Source organism: Dermochelys coriacea, chromosome 1 (assembly GCF_009764565.3).
Source record: "Dermochelys coriacea isolate rDerCor1 chromosome 1, rDerCor1.pri.v4, whole genome shotgun sequence".
Classification (NCBI taxonomy): domain Eukaryota; kingdom Metazoa; phylum Chordata; order Testudines; family Dermochelyidae; genus Dermochelys; species Dermochelys coriacea.
In genome coordinates, this window is record NC_050068.2 from 51,054,604 (window position 1) to 51,073,828 (window position 19,225).

The following is a 19,225-nucleotide window of genomic DNA, read 5'->3' on the forward strand; positions in this document are numbered from 1 at the left end:
CTATATAATCTTTCCCACACAGCAAGAGACATTTTACAGATCAACTTAACCTTTAGGATACAGACAGATATTAAGTCTTCTGGACTGACCAGTGCCTAAGGAGCCTGAGTAGGGCTGTGCTCTGGGCTGGGGAGGAGGGAGGATCTGTTGTCAGATGAAGGAAAGTGTCTGTTTACTCTTCTAGGCACAGCACATCCTGACCGCACCTGCCTCCTTTGAGGCAGGTCCAGGTACCTACCCTGGACTGTCAGCCACATCTTTGCCTCATCTCCATGACCAGGGACAAGACATAAGGAACACTGACAAGAAGGTCTCCACATCGAAGAAGCCAACTGATGGAAGAGAGCTGGCAGAAGTGCAGCATCTATCTCTGTAAAGGTGCCCTGTTTCAGTTGCTTGGGGACTTTAGGGAGCTATGAAGTGAAAAGGGGTCAGGAATGATCCCATTCATCAGCTGGGAAGGAAAGAAAAATAAAGAAGGCTGGTGAAACTGGGAAAAAAGATGAAGGAAGAAGAGGAGTGAGACAGAAGCTGAATTAACTTGCTGTCCATCCCTCAACTAGAAGCAAGGATGACTAGGCTTGTCCTTAGGGTTAAAGAGAAAACCCTTAACTTTCTGTGTTTTATGCTGATCTCTAACATCCCTTCTCCATTGAGAAAAATAGGCCTGATTTCTCCCTCACACCTGTGGAACACTGTGGTAATTCTATTGGCTTCCATCTGCATAAATAAAACAAATGCAAGAAGAGAATTAGGCCAATATTCGTAGGCAGATGTCCCTGGATTATAGTGATGAAAGCACTCTAAGATCCTTAACAGAACACAAATGCTTAGCCCTTTTCTGAACATCCTTTTAAGCTCTTGGCCTCACTGGTATTTTGTGGCAATAAGGTCCATTATAAAATGTGTACCCTTCATCTTCATTGAAGGCCCCTTGTTCTTGTATTGTGGGAAAGTGTACATAGGAATGCAGGATTTATCTTCTCCACACAACTAACTTTGATAGGTTTCAGAGTAGCAGCCATGTTAGTCTGTATTCGCAAAAAGAAAAGGAGTACTTGTGGTACCTTAGAGACTAAAATTTATTTGAGCATAAGCTTTCGTGAACTACAGCTCGTTTCATCGAATGCATTTGGTGGAAAATACAGAGCGGAGATTTATATACACACACAGAGAACATGAAACAATGGGTTTTATCATACACACTGTAAGGACAGTGATCACTTCAGATGAGCCATCACCAGCAGCGGGAGGGAGGGAGGAAAACCTTTCATGGTGACAAGCAAGGTAGGCTATTTCCAGCAGTTAACAAGAACATCTGAGGAACAGTGGGGGGTGGGGTGGGAGGGAGAAATAACATGGGGAAATAGTTTCACTTTGTGTAATGACTCATCCATTCCCAGTCTCTATTCAAGCCTAAGTTAATTGTATCCAGCTTGCAAATTAATTCCAATTCAGCAGTCTCTCGTTGGAGTCTGTTTTTGAAGCTTTTTTGTTGAAGGATAGCCACCCTCAGGTCTGTAATCGAGTGACCGGAGAGATTGAAGTGTTCTCCAATTGGTTTTTGAATGTTATAATTCTTGACGTCTGATTTGTGTCCATTTATTCTTTTACGTAGAGACTGTCCACCTTGACCAATGTACATGGCAGAGGGGCATTGCTGGCACATGATGGCATATATCACATTGGTAGACGCGCTGGTGAACGAGCCTCTGATAGCGTGGCTGATGTGATTAGGCTCTATGATGGTATCCCCTGAATAGATATGTGGACAGAGTTGGCAACGGGCTTTGTTGCAAGAATAGGTTCCTGGGTCGGTGGTTGTGTTGTGTGGTGTGTGGTTGCTGGTGAGTATTTGCTTCAGATTGGGGGGCTGTCTGTAAGCAAGGACTGGCCTGTCTCCCAAGATCTGTGAGAGTGATGGGTCGTCCTTCAGGATGGGTTATAGATCCTTGATGATGCATTGGAGAGGTTTTAGTTGGGGGCTTAAGGTGATGGCTAGTGGCGTTCTGTTATTTTCTTTGTTGGGCCTATCCTGTAGTAGGTGACTTCTGGGTACTCTTCTGGCTCTGTCAATCGGTTTCTTCACTTCAGCAGGTGGGTATTGTAGTTGTAGGAATGCATGATAGAGATCTTGTAGGTGTTTGTCTCTGTCTGAGGGGTTGGAGCAAATGCGGTTATATCGTAGAGCTTGGCTGTAGACAATGGATCGTGTGGTATGATCTGGATGAAAGCTAGAGGCATGTAGGTAGGAATAGCAGTCAGTAGGTTTCCGATATAGGGTGGTGTTTATGTGACCATCGCTTATTAGCACCATAGTGTCCAGGAAGGGGATCTCTTGTGTGGACTGGTCCAAACTGAGGTTGGTGGTGGGATGGAAATTGTTGAAATCATGGTAGAATTCCTCAAGGGCTTCTTTTCCATGGGTCCAGACGATGAAGATGTCATCAATGTCATCAATCAGATTGACCGAGCCAGAAGAGTACCCAGAAGTCACCTACTACAGGACAGGCCCAACAAAGAAAATAACAGAAGGCCACTACCCATCACCTTCAGCCCACAACTAAAACCTCTCCAACGCATCATCAAGGATCTACAACCTATCCTGAAGGACGAGCCATCACTCTCATAGATCTTGGGAGACAGGCCAGTCCTTGCTTACAGACAGCCCCCCAATCTGAAGCAAATACTCACCAGCAACCACACACACCACACAACAGAACCACCAACCAGGAACCTATCCTTGCAACAAAGCCCGTTGCCAACTCTGTCCACATATCTATTCAGGGGACACCATCATAGGGCCTAATCACATCAGCCACACTATCAGAGGCTCATTCTCCTGCATGTCTACCAATGTGACATGACATGTGCCAGCAATGCCCCTCTGTCTGTACATTGGTCAAACTGGACAGTCTCTACGTAAAAGAATAAATGGACACAAATCAGACGTCAAGAATTATAACATTCAAAAACCAATTGGAGAACACTTCAATCTCTCTGGTCACTCGATTACAGACCTGAGGGTGGCTATCCTTCAACAAAAATACTTCAAAAACAGACTCCAACGAGAGACTGCTGAATTGGAATTAATTTGCAAACTGGATACTATTAACTTAGGCTTGAATAGAGACTGGGAATGGAGAGTCATTACACAAAGTAAAACTATTTCCCCATGTTATTTCTCCCCCCCATCCCACTGTTCCTCAGATGTTCTTGCTAACTGCTGGAAATAGCCTACCTTGCTTGTCACCATGAAAGGTTTTCCTCCCTCCCCCACCTGCTGCTGGTGATGGCTCATCTGAAGTGATCACTGTCCTTACAGTGTGTATGATAAAACCCATTGTTTCATGTTCTCTGTGTGTGTATATAAATCTCTGCTCTGTATTTTCCACCAAATGCATCCGATGAAGTGAGCTGTAGCTCACAAAAGCTTATGCTCAAATAAATTTGTTAGTCTCTAAGGTGCCACAAGTACTCCTTTTCTTTTTACAACTAACTTTGTTCTTCCATTCTGACCTCTCATTTGCCTCCACTGTAAGCTAAAAAGACCCAGTCTTTTCAATCTCTTTTCACTTCTACTCTAGTTCTCTAACCATTTTCATCATCTGTACCTGAACCCCTTCTATTTCTGTTAGATCTCTGAGATAAGATGACTAGAACTAAATGTAGTATTCTAAGAGTGTGTGACATAAATGTTTATATAATGAAATAATATTTCAATATTTTTATTCTATTTCACTTATGATCCACCTTAAAGTTATTTGGTTTTGTTTCCTTGTTTGTTAAAACATCTCAACTACACATAGAGCAGGGGCGGGCAACCTTTCAGAAGTGGTGTGCAGAGTCTTCATTTATTCACTCTAATTTAAGGTTTCGAGTGCCAGTAATGCATTTTAATGTTTCTAAGAAGGTCTCTCTCTCTCTCTAAGTCTATATATTATATAACTAACTATTGCCATATGTAAAATAAAGGTTTTCAAAATGTTTAAGAAGCTTCATTTAAAATTAAATTAAAATGTTGATTGTATGCCACCACCCCCTCAGCCCGCTGCTGGTCTGGGGTTCCGTTCACCTAGGCCGGCAGCAGGCTGAGCGGGGCTCATGACCAGGACCCTGGCCAACAAGTGGCCAGCAGCCAGAACCCCAGACTGTCAGTGGTCTGAGGGGGTCCTGGCTGCTGGTCTGGGGGTCCCGGCCCTGCCCATATAAAGTGGGCAGGGGTGGCGAGTTATATGGGCTCCTGGTGCCCGGGCTCCACCAATATTCAGGGCCCGTGGGCCAGGCTCCACCAATGTTAGGGGCCAGGTCCCACCCCCGGCCCCGCCTGCTGCCCCCATGCGCCTCCCCCGCCCTGGAGCCTGCAGCTCATGCTGACTTTGCTCTGCCGGCTTCCAGCGTCAACTGCTGCCACAGGGTCCTAGTGCCCGTTTTCAAAGGGGCCAGGGCAGGCTGCCCTTCCGCCCTAGCCCTGAGCCTCTCCAATGCCCCAAATCCCTCATCTCCAGCCCCAGACAAAGCCCTCATCCCCCAAACCCTCATCCTCAGCCCTGCACCCCCTCCTAACCCCAAACTCCATCCCAGAGCCTGCACCCCCACCCGTTGCCCCAGCCCAGAGCCTGTAACCAAACTCCATCCCAGAGCCTGCACCCCATACCCCCTCCTGCACCCCTGCCCCAGCCCAGAGCCTGCACCCAGCACCCAAACTCCATCCCAGAGCCTGCACCCCAGACCCCCCACCCCCACCCAAACTCCCTCCCAGAGCCTGCACCCTAATCCCCAGCCCAAGGCCTGCACCCCAGACCACCTCCCCCCACCCAAACTCCCTCCCAGAGCCTTAGGCAGGTGGGGGCGGAGTTTGTGGGGAGGGCAGGTTCTGGGCACCACCAAAATTTCTACAAACCTGCCACCCCTGAGACTGGGTACCTACCTTCTCCCTGGTTCTAGCCCATTCTCTTCCTCTCTCTCTCTCTCTCTCTCTCTCTCTCTGCACTGAGCTGAGGGTGGGAGTGAAGGAGCTGGGGGTTGGGGTGAAGGGTCTGGCCAGGAGCTAGAATGAGGGAGGGGGATCAGGGTTGGGGCAGGAGGTTTGGGTGTGGAATGCTTACCTAGACAACTCCCATTTGGTGTGGGGGAGCAGGTGGCAATGCGGGGGGTACAGGAGCTCCCGTTTGGTGCTCAGGGTTGGGGTGGAAATGGGGGGGGTGCAAGAGTCAGGGCATGGGGGTAGGGGGGCTGGGTATTTGTGGGGGTGCTGGACTCAGGGCTGGGGTTGTGGCAGGGTGCAGGGGTCAGACCAGAGGGCTGGGTGTGTGAGAGGGGGGTGCAGGGGTCAGGGCAGAGGGTTGGGGTTGTGGGGGTGCTCCCAGCCCCCTTCCCAGAGCGGCTCATGGCAGAGGGCTGGAGGGGATATGCCCTGAGTCCACCCCCCTTCCTCAAGGCCCCGTCCCCACCTCTTCTCCGCTTCCTCCCCAGAGCAGTGAGCGCACTGCAGCTCTGCTTCTCCCCCTCCTCGCAAGGGCCATCAGCTGATCGGTGGCAGGGAGGGAGGAGGAGGAGGGGCAGGACCCCAGCACGCTGGGTGAAGAGGCAGGGGAGGGGGGAGCTTGCCTGCCCTGCAGCGGCAGCTGGCAGGACCAAGCTTCTTCACCCTGCCCCCGAGGGGCGGGCAGAATTTTTAATGGCATGCTGCTGCCTGCCGGGGTCCTGTCCGGCAGCCCCGCTCAGCCCGCTGCTGGCCTGGGTTTGGCAGCGGGCTGAGCGGGGCCGGCAAGCAGCAGCATGCCATTAAAAGTCAGCTTGAGTGCCATAGGTTGCAGACCCCTGCCAGAGCAAAGGGCTGTCCAGAATGGCTGTCTGGGATTTTCCCCTCAGTGGTTACAGAAATATGTGCAAATAGTTGAAATAATTCCATCCAATGTGCTTTATATTGCATTTGTTAACACAAACTTGCTGTTGGCAAATGCTGCCACTGTGCTGTTCACTAAAGCTGGGTAAGAACGAGTATTCCCATCCCACAGATACCTCAGAGTTTGAAATTTTTTTCCCATCTTAAATTGGGACAAAGTCCACATCTCAAAAATAGTTGTGATCCGAAAAACCATTTCTTCTTTCCACTTTGGGTAAATCAAAATATTTTGTTCTGATGATTTTGAAATGTTTCATTTCTATTTTGACCTTTTTTCTTTTTTTAAACCTTTTTTCAGTCTAGCTTGAATTTTGAAACAAGAAAAAGTCATTTCAAACTGGAAAACTGCAATTTTTCATTTTGAAAAAAGTTGAAATATTCTGATTCAACATTTTGAAAACATTTTTCCTCCAACATTTCTTCAAGCTGGGAAATTTGTCAAGCTTGACCCTGTTTTCCAAACAGTTTTGATTTTGACAAATTGCTCTTTTTTTATTTAAAAAAAAATCAGTTGAAAAAATCCTGACTAGCTTTACTATTCACCCCCGTTTTCCAGATCATTGGTGTCTATTAGGCACCACCAGTCCTAACGTGGCATCTTAAAGGGGGTAGGGAGGATGCTCTATTTGTTCCAAAATGAAAATTGACCTAATTTTCTCAACACTGTTTTCTACTTACCCAATTTCTAATCTACAACAATGTTTTACCTCTTGGGTACTTGGTTTCTTTAAATAGCTTCCTTTGAGGCTAAAGCCAGTCAAAATACATTCTAAGGCTTTTTGAAACTCCTGCAAGTTATATCAGCTGGTTTCTGCTTTATCAACTGTTTTGTTGACAAGCTCAAAGAACTCTAGTAGCTTAGTGATGCAAAATTTTACTTCATAGATACTGTGATAGGAACAAATCAGCATACTATGTTCATTTAGATGTTTTATAATTCTATTTTTAATTATTATTTCCATCAGTTTACTGGTCCTGAAGTAAGGCTACTTGGTCTATATACCACATGATTAAGGCTAAGATTTTGGCACAGATATTTTTTTTTTGTAAAAGTCATAGACAGGTCACCAGTAAAGAAAAATTCATGGACATCCATTTCCCTGTCTGCCTTTTACTAAAAATATCTGTGACAAAATGGGGAGCGACAGAGTCCCGACACCACCCATGGTGGTGAAGTCACAGAGGTCTCTGGAAGTCACATTCAGTGACCTCCACAACAAAATCATAGGCTTACACATGATCACCCCAGTATCATTTTTAAAAGATCGGTACTGTTATGAGCTGGGTAGAACTTTATGGTTGAGTTAAAACCTCTTGAAACTGATGTGTGAATGAGTTCTCCATTTAAAGTCAGTTGTAAGAGAGAGTTAAAACAAGGCCTAACAGAGTATGCCCCGACACTAGCACCACATGGAAGAAAGGTTCAACTGCATATTGTGCCTGGGATCAGAGAGAGAGAGAGAGAGAGAGAGAGAGAGAGAGAGAGAGAGAGAGAGGAGTAGCTGAAAGTGTGTGACTGACCTTGAAAGAAAACTGGGGAGAGGTTTTTTGGGATGGCATGCAGTTTGAAAAAGCTCTCTTGATGGTGTGAGCAAAAGTAACTGTTTCCTGCTATTTGATTCCCTCTGCATCCAGACACACAGGACTTTGTACACACTTTGTACAAAGGATGAATATAAACAAACAACACAAGTATGTAGGGACAAAATTAGAAAGGGCAAGGCAGAAAACGAAATCTAACTAGCTAGAGACAACGGGTAACAAGAAAACATTCTACAAATACATTAGAAGCAAGAGGAAGACCAAGGACAGGGTAAGATCTTTACTCAATGAAGGGGGGGAAATAACAGAAAATGTGGAAATGGCGGAAGTACTTAATGACTTCTTCGTTTCCGTTTTCACCAAGAAGGTTGGTGGTGATTAGACATCTAACATAGTGAATGCCAGTGAAAATGAGGTAGGATCAGAGGCTAAAATAGGAAAACAAGTTAAAAATTACATAGACAAAGTAGATGTCTTCAAGTCACTAGGGCCTGATGAAATCCATCCTAGAATACTCAAGGAGCTGACTGAGGAGATATCTGAGACATTAGTGATTATCTTTGAAAAGTCATGGAAGACAGGAGAGATTCTAGAAGACTGGAAAAGGGAAAATATAATACCAGTCTATAAAAAGGGAAATAAGGACAACCCAAAGAATTATAGACTAGTCAGCTTAATTTATGTACCCGGAAAGATAATGGAGCAGATAATTAAGCAATGCATTTGCAAACATCTGGAAAATAATAAGGTGATAAGTAACAGCGTGGATTTGTCAAGAACAAATCATGTCAAACCAACCTGATATCTTTCTTTGACAGGGAAACAAGCCTTGTAGATAGGGGTATATCTTGAGGGAAGATTGAAAAAATTTGGTTTGTTTAGTGTGAAAAAGCAGACTGAGATAGAACATAACTGTTTTCAAGTACATAAAAGGTTGTCACAAGGAGGAGGGAGAAGAATTGTTCTTTTTAACCTCCGAGGATAGGACAAGAAGCAATGGTCTTAAATTTCAGCAAGGGAGGTTAGGTTGGACATTAGGAAAAACTTCTTAACAGTCGGTAATTAAGCACTGGAATAAATTGCCTAGGAAGGTTGTGGAATCTCCATCATTTGAGATTTTTAAGAGCAGGTTAGACAAACATCTGTCACAAATGGTCTAAATAACACTTCGTCCTTCCATGAGTTCAGGGGACTGGACTATATGACCTCCTGAGGTCCCTTCCAGTCCTAGGATTCTATGAAAACTGCTAAGAAATAGCTGAGTATCACCAATTTCTACTCCCAACTGGAACACCCAACTTTGATTATCTGCTCAGGTCAAAAAGGGGCAACAGTATGATATTTACTGAGTTCCAGTCCTCCAGTATAGTAACCGGTACGTATATATCAGCTGATCCCATCGTGGATTGTGATAGCCCATTTCCTCACCTCTCATCTATTTAATGTATATTAAGTGCAAGTGAGAGCGAGCGCACGACACCATGCAAGGTCAGTGACAGAAGGAAACTACCCCACATGCACCTTGCTTCACTGAATCTGTTCTTTAGTAAGAGTGCAACCCCAAAACCTCCAAAGTGGGGGGTCTTTGTCTGGACTAATGGGGAAAAAAGAGTAATGACTTCTTTAAGGGTACTCACACTCCCTCAGGGGTCAGGAGACTAGGACGGCCAAGAAAAGAAAGAGAAGACATTACCTGCAAGAGTGGGTGGACCAATGGAGCTCAGTTAAGCTATTTCCCCTTGCACAACAAGGACAGGATATATAAACCTTGCTCCTCCAGCCTGAGCCCCCTCATGCCCAGATTAGTAGCCAAGGTACTTGCTGGCACCTCCCTGTAACAGGTGTCTAGGGCAGACATTTGTTCCACAGGGGGATCTGGAATTGGAAGTAGATTTAGGAGAAGTCTAAATAAGGTGAGGATTGGGATTCTGATTGGGGCTCCAAATGTCTGGTACAGCAAAGCCAGTACCCTAATCCTTATACAAGGGGTCCCAGAGGTGAGGCTGGGATCAGGTGTGGAAAGCTGGGTGGCTGACAGCAACGCCCCACTAGGTGGAAATGATTAAGGAAGGAATCATGAGCTGCACTGAATGAGTTATTGCGAGATAGTTCCCAGAAAAGTTACATAATAAAGTTACAGCCTAATTAAACCACCTCCCTTGAATCTTGTCTTTCTTTACAAGTGTCCAGGACAATTCCTCTTCCCAGACCATGTGTCTTCATTAGAAACTCCCTTGCCTTGTTTTTCTGCTGATAATCAATGAGTCACAGTCCTAAATGATTAGAAGAGTGCCAGAACAAGATACACAAGAGATTTAAATTTTTATTTTCTAATTGCCCTCCCCTTGGTAATGAGTAGCAACCTTGCACCTTCCTCATATCAGCAAAAAAAGAGGCAGTCACAGGTTCTTTCCCCATCTTGCTTCAATCCATTTCAAGACTCTACAGGATTTTCCTTCCATAAAACAAGTGTTATTTCTCCCAAACAAAATTAAAAAGATAAAGCTCCAACTGAAGAACTGCTGAATTCAAATCACAGCTGCATGACCCACCCCTACCTGTGTTCAATGCCATGGCAACAGGAAACTTTCTTAATTCACAGTCATCCTTAGAATATTCCACACAGAACATTAGCATACAGTCCTGCAATGGGCTATGCTATGTGAAGAGTTCCTTTGCACTGAATTGACATGCATCGCACTGAATTTGTAAGGGGAAGGGAGGAGGAAAGGAGAATCCACTGTTTCCATAGGTTTGTTTTTTAGAGACATATGCCATTGTACCAGTATTCCAGAATATGTCATAATGAGGGTGGTTACAGTGGACTTCACTGGAGCCAGTATACAGTGGTTTTGTACTGACATCTTTGCAGTAAGGTTACTGTGTATTTTTTATATTTACTATACCTGTGCTTGTAAACGAAGTATATAAATATGTATGGCATGCACACCTACCACTGATGTACTGTGCTTCTGATTTCAGCACTTTGAAATATTTTCCAGGTTGTTTTTGACACTAAGCTGGTGTATGGGAGTTTGTGTTTGATAAGATTAAGGAAAAAAAGCTTTATGAATAGTAAGGATGAATATATTATCCTCGTATGCCTTTAGAAAGTTTGCTACTTTCTAAAAGCTAATGAATTATGAATTTTGAATAATTATGCTTTTTTCAAAGGATCCTGACAGTATAACAATCTGTGGACATTTCTAGTTAGAAAAAAATGTGTGCTTATTCAAAGTCTTTTGGTATCTCTCCCCCTCTAGGACCTCAAAATATCCAAGTATGAGAAGTGGGGAGTCAGGGTGTTCTAATGTGATATTACACTAAATACATTTGTCCCAATGCAGGAACCTCTGAACCAACCAGCAACAACTGATGAAGAGTCAGGTCTTTGGGGCACATTCTAATAGATGGCATGGTACATTCAGGTTTTCAAACTAAATGATGAAGCAGAGAACTCTGAAAGGTCCATTTATCTTGAAGGTACATCATACAAACTCATGATGACTAGAGAAAATTGAAACTTCTCTGTACTACATGCTGTGATAAAGTTCCTCCTCTGCCTTGGCAAGTCCTGTGCTCATTGGCAGATTTGCTCACCATAGAGGTTCACAGCAGCCCTCAGTTTGACCACTTTCGTGGCTCAAATCTGCCGTTCACTCAGTTAGCCTCATCACTGGCCAGTATGGGGGAAAGGAAGAAGAACAATCCCTGCAGTCTCTGCTGATCCACCTAGTAGATCAGGGAATAGGCCAGAGACCTTCCCCTCTGGTGGAACCCACAGTCCAGGTCAACTCCTCCGGTATCAAGTAGAGAGTTGAGGAAATGGAGTGATCGGGGGAACCCGGGCCTGCCCTCTACTCCGGGTTCCAGCCCAGGGCCCTGTGGATTGCCGCTGTCTACAGGGGCTCCTGTAAAAGCTGCGTGTCAGCTATAACTGCCTGGGCTACTTCCCCATGGCCTCTTCCCAATTCCTTCTTTATTCTCACCACAGAATAAAGTCTGATGTCTGATAATGCTTGTACTTCTCAGTCTTCCAGTAGTACGCCTTCTCACTCTCAGCTTCTTGCACCTCTTGCTCCCAGCTCTTCATATGCACACCACAAACTGAAGTGAGCTCCTTTTTAAACCCAGGTGCCCCGATTGGCCTGCCTGCCTTAACTGATTCTGGCAGCTTCTTGATTGGCTGCAAGTGTTCTAATCAGCCTGTCTGCCTTAATTGTTTCCAGAAAGTTCCTGATTGTTCTGGAACCTTCCCTGTTACCTTACCAGGGAAAAGGGACCTACTTAACCTGGGGCTAATATATCTGCCTTCTATACTCTCCTGTAGCCATCTGGCCTAACCCTGTCACATAGGTCAAAGAATTACCTCGCAAAGGGTCAAAGTATTTCTGTTTGCAAATAGTTCAGATTCCAGTTGTCCCTAGAGTAGAAATGATCCATGGAATATAATAAATATAAAGAAGAATGGACTTGGCCAAGACTACAAGTATTTTATTTTACACTAAAATTTCCTAACTGAGTCCATTAACAGAGAAGAAATGAATTATAACAAGATGGACAAAAAACCCCAAAAACTAGAAAAGGAAGGCCAATCTCAGAAGTACTCTGAAATCAAAAGAGGAGGTTACTTACCTGTAACCGGAGCTTGTTCCAGGTTCATGGTTCCTATTTGGATTTCAAACATGTGGGTGTGCATGCGCGCCATCCATGCGCCAGAGCTGGAAGGTTTTTGTAGCAGTCTCCATTGTCCCACATGGGTGTAATGCATCCCTTCATGCTCTCAGCCGAGGGTATAATAGGCCTTGTGGTTTGACGTCTCTCCAGGACCATTCTTACCACTGAGCAGTCAAGTCCACAGCAGAGGGGATGGAAGGTGGATATTGGAATCCGAATAGGGACCATCTCAAAGAACCTCCAGTTACAGGAAAGGAACCTCTTCCTCTTCTTCTTTGAATGAGTCTCTGTATGGATTCCAAATGTGGGTGAGTAGTGAGCAGCGTGGAGATGGGTACAAGGATGTTCTCAGGAGTGTGGTCTGTAGTATAGCGCGGCCCACAGCTGCATCTGTAACTGCCGCTTGGGTGATAGCGTAATGAGACACGAAAGTGTGTACGGAACTCTATATCGCTGCACGACAAATGTCTTCTCAGGAGATGTTGGTGAGATGAGTCAACGTGGCTACTTGTGCTAGTGTAGAGTGCGCCATGACGACATCGGGGGCATTACATAGTTGAGTGTGTAGCATTCACAAATGCACCTGGACATCCATTTCGAAATGCACTGTGAGGAGAGGGGCTTGGCCATTAAAATGGTCAGCAATCACTACAACGAGTCGTGGTGATGGGCTGAAGGCATGGGTTTGGTGAAGTTATAATGTCAATGCACGTCAGATGCTAAGGGAGTGGAGGCCTGTCCTTGTGGGAGGTGCAGGGTTTGGAGCAGAATCCCGGGAGGTGGATACACTGATTTAGGTGGAACTTCGACCGTACTTTAGGAAGGAATTAAGGGTGGAGAGGTAAGGAAACTATCTTTGTGGATGATGATGTAAGGGCAGGTCAGCCATCACTGACCCATCTAGCCATGGTAAGAAGGTTAGTTTCATGGAAAGATGGGAAAGGGAGGACGTTGCCAAAGGCTCAAAGGGTGGTTTCATGAGAGTGAAGAGAATGAGATTAAAGTCCCATGAGAGTGTGTGTTTGAGTATGGGCAGGAAGGTGTTCAGCAGACCTTTTAGGAAGTGCATGGTGTTAGGGTGTGAACACAAAAGCACTGTGTATCAGGGGGAGAAAGGCACTGAGGGTTGCTAGGTGGACCCATATGGAGCTGAGCGCTAGGCCTGACTGAGTTTGAGAAAATAGTCAAGGACAATATGTATGGATATCATACGCAGTGGGCATTGGTGATGGTGAGCCCAGGAGATGAAGCGCTTCCATTTTGTCTAGTAGCAGGCCCTGGTGGATGCCCTCCTGCTCTAGGTAAGGAGACATCACACTGTGGTGGAGCACGCTCTGTCTATTCCCGAGCTCATCCAAAAACCAAGCTGTGAGGCGAAGAGGGCCAGAATTAAGATGACGGAGTTGGCCCTGGTCTTGCTTGAGGAGATCTGTTAGCATGCGGAGGTGCAGTAGTGTGTGGGTGGAGAGGTTTAGGAGGTCTGAACCAAACTGATGTGATCCTCATAGCCCCATTTTGGCCACAGTCGCTTGATCCTGGCGGACCTTGTGCAGGACTTGTGGAAGAATGGAAAGGGAGGAAAGTCATAGTGGAGGGAGTCTGTCCACAGAAAGAAAAGCGGGTCACCCTGTGAGTACTCCCCCACAGTTTGCGGTTTTCTCAGGTGGCAAAGAGGTCCCAGTGTGGGGTGCCTCACTGGCAGAAGAGGCACCGGAGTGTGGCATCCTTCAGCTCCCACTCGTGGTTCAGTGTGTCCAGCTAAGCACATCTGCCAGGCCATTTTGGGTGCCTGGGAGGTATGTGGCCTGGAGTTGACTTGATATTTGATGCTCCAGTCCAAAGGTGGATGGATTCTGAAGAGTTAGGGAGACTTGGTGCCACGGTGTTTGTTGATGTAAATTACTGCTGCAAAGTTGTAGGAGAGTAATTGGATGTGCTTGGCCTGTATGAGGGGAAGAAATGCTTGGCAGGTGAGGTGGACCGCCCACTGCTCTAGGACGTTTATATGCATCCTGGCTTCCCAAGGCATCCAGACACACTGTGCAGTATGGCAGTCGAGGTCAGCTCTTCAAGCCATGAGGAAGGCGTCTGTTGAGAGCATGGCTTATGGTGTAGGAGGTTTGAAAGAAGTAACAAGGAGGACCTGGAAAGGGTCAAGTTCACTACCCATGAAGGACATCAGTACTTGCCAGGGGATCAGGACTTTGCTGTCCAGGCAGTCGTGATGTGGAAGTTAGGCACCTTTCATGTTGAGAGCCACAAACCAGGCTCCTGAGGAGAAGGAAGGGATACAGTAGAACCTCAGAGTTACGGACACCAGAGTTATGAATCGACCGGTCAACCACACACCTCATTTGGAACCAGAAGTATGCTATCAGGCAGTAGCGGAGGGGGGTGGCCTGGGGGAGAAAATACAGTACAGTACATATAAATGTAAACTACTAAAAAAATAAAGGGAGAGTTTAAAAAAGATTGAATAAGGTAAAGAAGCTGTTTCTGAGCCTGTTTAAATTAAGATGGTTAAAAGCAGTGTTAAAAAGCTGTTAATACAGTTAAAAGCTGTATTAAGTCAATGTTCAGTAGTAAACTTTTGAAAGAACAACTAAAATGTTTTGTTCAGAGTTCCGAACAACCTCCATTCCCAAGGTGTTCACAACTCTGAGGTTCTACTGTAATCGATGTGAAAGTTATCATATGGAATTTGGATTTCTGGATAAAGGTATTGAGTACTTTAAGGCCCACCGCCCTTCTTGGGATAAGGAAGTACAGGAACTAGAACCCCTTCCCCTGTAGCGAGGTAGGACCGGCTCTATGCTGCCTTTGAGGAGAAGAGCATCAGCTTCTTGTTGGAGGAGGTCTTGATGGGAGGAGTCCCCCCAGGGGACAGCTGTGGGGCTGATGATGTGGAAGCGACAGGAATTCTATATAGTAACATGGTGGATGATCTCTAGTACCCAACTGTCCTTGGGGATTTGCCCCAATTGTGGGTGAATAGGGCAAGACAGCCCCCAAAGATTATATGGGGTGCCAGAGGAGGGGATGGTAGTTGGGTTGTGGTTCTTGACATTTTTGTGTTGTTTGGAACGTTGGGGGGAGAGAGTGAATGGGGTGGTCATGGTGGAGGTGGGGTAGCGTGGTCTCTAGGATCACTGCCGTGAACATGGCACCTCCTGCGGACTTTGTTAGTATGACAGATAGGGGGCCTGTGGTTTGGGATGGCATGGTTGCTTTTGCTGCCTGGTGCTGGGACATGCCAGAGATGAAAGTTTGGCACGAAAGTCCTTAAGGGAATGAAGGGATGCATTAGTCTTGTCATTGAAAATTTTTGGGCATCGAAAAGGAGGTCCTCTATGGTGGTTTGAGCTTCCATGGGGAATCTGGAGGACTGTAGCTACGAGTCTCTACAGAGCACTACTCTGGTTGCGAGCGAGCAGGAAGCAGCATCGGCTGCATCAATGGCAACTTGGAAGCCCACCTTGGCCACCAACCGACCCTCATCCAAAAGTGCATGGAACTGCTGTTGGTGCTCTGGCGGTTGCTATCCTTGAAATCTGCTACGTTCAAGTAATTATTAAAGTCATATTAAGCTAAGAGGGCTTGATAGTTGGCAATCCTGAACTGGAGCCCCACGGAAGAATAGACTTTCCGGCCTAGAAGGTCCATCTTTTTTGCTGCTCTGTCCAGGAAGGTGGATTTTTGAGGGCGTTGGTGGGCTCACTCCACCACTGTCTGGATCATCCGGGAGTTGGGGGGAGGATGGGTAAAAAGAAACACCTTTCCCTTGGTCAGGACAAAGTATCTCCTCTCTGCCCTCTTAGGACTGGGGACACAAAAGACAGGGATGTACCACATGTTTAGGAGAATTGTAGGATGGTCTTGTTCATGGGGAGAGCTGCTCGAGAAGGCCCCTGGGGCTGGAGAATGTCCAGGACCTGATGCTGCAGTTCCTGGACCTCCTCCAATGGGAATCCCAAATCCTCTGTCACCCGCCAGGGCAGTTCTTGATATTGGTGGTGGACGTCCACTAGGGACAGGAAGAAGTGCCTTGTCTGGGATGAAGAGGCCACCATGGGAACTGGTGTCACCGGTTCCACCCCTCCCTCCTCTTCCTCATAGGCAGATGGTGCTGGAGGGTGCAAAGGGGATGGCTGGTACCAGGCTACCGATGGTGCTGGTAGAATCAGAGTCTCGTAGGACTGAAAGGGACCTCAAGAGGTAATCTAGTCCAGCCCCCTGAACTCATGGCAGGACTAAGTATTATATAGACCATCCCTGATAGGTGTTTGTCTAACCTGCTCTTAAATATCTCCAATAACGGAGATTCCACAACCTCCCTACACAATTTATTCCAGTGCTTAATTACCCTGACAGGTAGGAAGTTTCCTAATGTCCAACCTAAACTGCCCTTGCTGCAATTTAAGGCCCATTGCTTCTTGTCCTATCCTCAGAGATTACGGAGAATAATTTTTCTCCCTTCCCCTTGAAGCAACCTTTTATGTACTTGAAAACTGTTACATGTCCCCTCTCAGTTTTCTCTTCTCCAGACTAAACAAACCCAATTTTTTCAATCTTCCCTGTGTTTTCTAGGCTTTTTAATCATTTTTGTTGCTCTTCTCTGGACTCTAATTTCTCTCTCTCTTTCCTGAAATGTGCTGCCCAGAATTGGACAATACTTCAGTTGAGGCCTAATGAGCATGCAGTAGAGCAAAATAATTACTTTTTGTATCTTGCTTACAAACACTCCTGCTAATACATCCAGAATGATGTTTGTTTTTTGCACCAGTGCTACACTGTAGACTCATTTAGCTTGTGATCCACTATGACCTCCCCAGATTCCTTTTTTGCAGTACTCCTTCCTAGGCAGTCATTTCCCATTTTGTATGTATGCAACTGATTTTTCTTTCCTCAGTGGAGTACTTTGTAAGGGTCTCTTGGCATAGGTGATCCTCACAGGTAGCAGTCCTATGGTTCCACAGCACAATCAAACTGGGGACTGAGGTGGCCAGCGTTGCGAGTCTGGACTCTGGTGGGAAGCGGGCAAAAACGAGGGTTCTGGCTCTGAGAACCGATTCCGTTAATGGGAGTTCCATCAGTACTGGAGGGCTGCAACGCGGCAGAGGGACTGCCACTTGGCAGCAGCAGTAGGTGTTAATCCCCTGGAAAAAGCAGGATGGAGGTAGGAAGTGGTCCAGAGAGTAAGGGGGAGTGAGGGCATGGAAGGAAATCAGAGCTGTTCCCCTATTCACAGCAGCAGTTCTAGGCGACAGAGTATGAGGAGTCACATCGGACATCCCCGAAGGTCCAGGTGGTGGTGGTATGGGCAAGAATCATGCCTGTATCAGCAGATCCTTCCTGCACTTCTCCTTATCCTCTGTGCAGGGGAGTTTGGGAGCTGGTCCAGCAGGATTGACACATGACTTCTCTCCTGACCTGGCACGGCTCAGGGAGGTCATGCTGCATTTCTGAGCAGTCCTGAAAGGGGATCTGCTCTTATGCCCATGTTTCTTGGTCTCATGGTGGGTCTTGCCCAGCTTCCTTGGTACCGCCGGATCCAGTGCTGTGGAGGTGGTTGGAAGGGCTCTCGCCACTGGTGATGGACACTGCACTGCCAGTTCCACCGGTCCCGTATCCCAATGCACCATTAAGAACGTCCAAAAGTGAAGTTCTCTAGTTTCCCGCATATGGGGCAGGAATGACTTCCAGACAGTACAATGGGCCACAATGTGGGCCTTGCCGAGGCAGTACAGACAATGCTGGTGCTCATTGCTCATAGAAAATGATCACAGGCAAGAGGCACAGTTTTTAAAGCCTGGAAGCCATGGCATAGTCCCCAAGAGTGTGTATGTGTGTGTGTGGGGGGGGGGGGACGACGACTGCCCCAAATGGGGGGCATGGGGAAGAGCTATGCTAACTTAACTATAACAACAAACACATACCAAACACAGTAAAACAGATATCTACATCTACGTACAAGAAAAAAAAACAAAAAAAAAACAGACGGAAGGTCACTCTCTTAGTTAAGCTAAGAGCACAAAGGAACAGGGGTTCTGACTCAGGCCATAAGGCAGTAAAAGAGAACTGGATAGGCGTCGACCCGCACAGCCTATTATATCCTCAGCTGAGAGGATACGAGATGCACATGTGGGTCAGTGGACACTGCTACTAAAATCTTCCAGCTCCAGCACATGGCGCACATGTAGGACCATCACTTGAAGAAGTTTGTTCTATTTCCTCAAAGTACAATGATATCATCTAGCCACTGAACAGCTTAAAGGGCCTCAGGAGGAGACTGAGTCACAGCTAATTCACAGGACACAACTACTTTGTAGGGTATTTTTTCCTTTTATTTTGCAATCTTATCAATCTGAAATGAAAGGATGGATGAAAGTCCCTCCAAGCCCACTCAAAGCAGCTTAACACAGTTAGGAGTCATTGCCTTGAGAAAGCAAAAAGAAGAGTCTTGTTCTGTGCGCTTGAATGGGGCACCGCATAAGCCTCAGATGATGCTCCTAGGCTGCAAAACAAGAAGTCATATGTGCAAAAGGTATCACATGAGCAAGTTAGGGGTTCAAGTGCTCACAAAACACGTATGAAGATCTGCATACCAATTTTACTTGCTTTATCATAGTCATATACATTAATTTGTGCATGGAACTGGCAGTTAGAAGCAGGACCATAATCTTTTTGCATTTGAAAAATATAACAGATACTTAATGTTGGGGAAAAGAGCTACTCATTCAGTGACACCACTTTCCCTGCGATGATGAATTCTAATATCCCAGTGTCTAAATTAAGTCTAAGAGATGATGATACAAAAAAGAATAAAATACTGTTACAGTTAAAAAATGAAAAATATAAAAGCAAATACATTCTGCCTGCATTTCGGCATTAACTGATCACTTTTGCAATAGCTGTAAGGTCTTCACTATAATGGCTGATCTCATGCTAAAGACACCTTCACATTTGTTTCCTTTTATTTAGAGCTGGTTGAAATTGACACTAATTTTTTTCCAGTTTGAAAAAATGCAGTTTCATCAAAATTGAAAGGTTTTGTGAAAATAGTTTGATTTCAGTGAAGTTTTGATCTTTTGACCAAAA

At 45.8% G+C, this 19,225-nt stretch overlaps 1 protein-coding gene across 8 annotated transcripts in view; it reads right to left on the reverse strand.

Moving 5' to 3' along the window:
* The window catches only part of DCLK1 (doublecortin like kinase 1), a 339,739-nt gene that overhangs the window by 135,727 nt on the left and 184,787 nt on the right, over positions 1–19,225 (reverse strand). Inside the window, exon 5 of one of the 8 annotated variants that reach the window (XM_038420327.2) lies at positions 18,472–18,641. The exons of the other annotated variants lie outside the window; for them this stretch is intronic. Within the exon in view, the coding sequence (XP_038276255.1) occupies positions 18,637–18,641 (5 nt within the window). The 3' untranslated portion in view covers positions 18,472–18,636. Of the gene's footprint in view, positions 1–18,471; positions 18,642–19,225 lie in introns of those variants that run through there. 8 annotated transcript variants of the gene reach the window in all.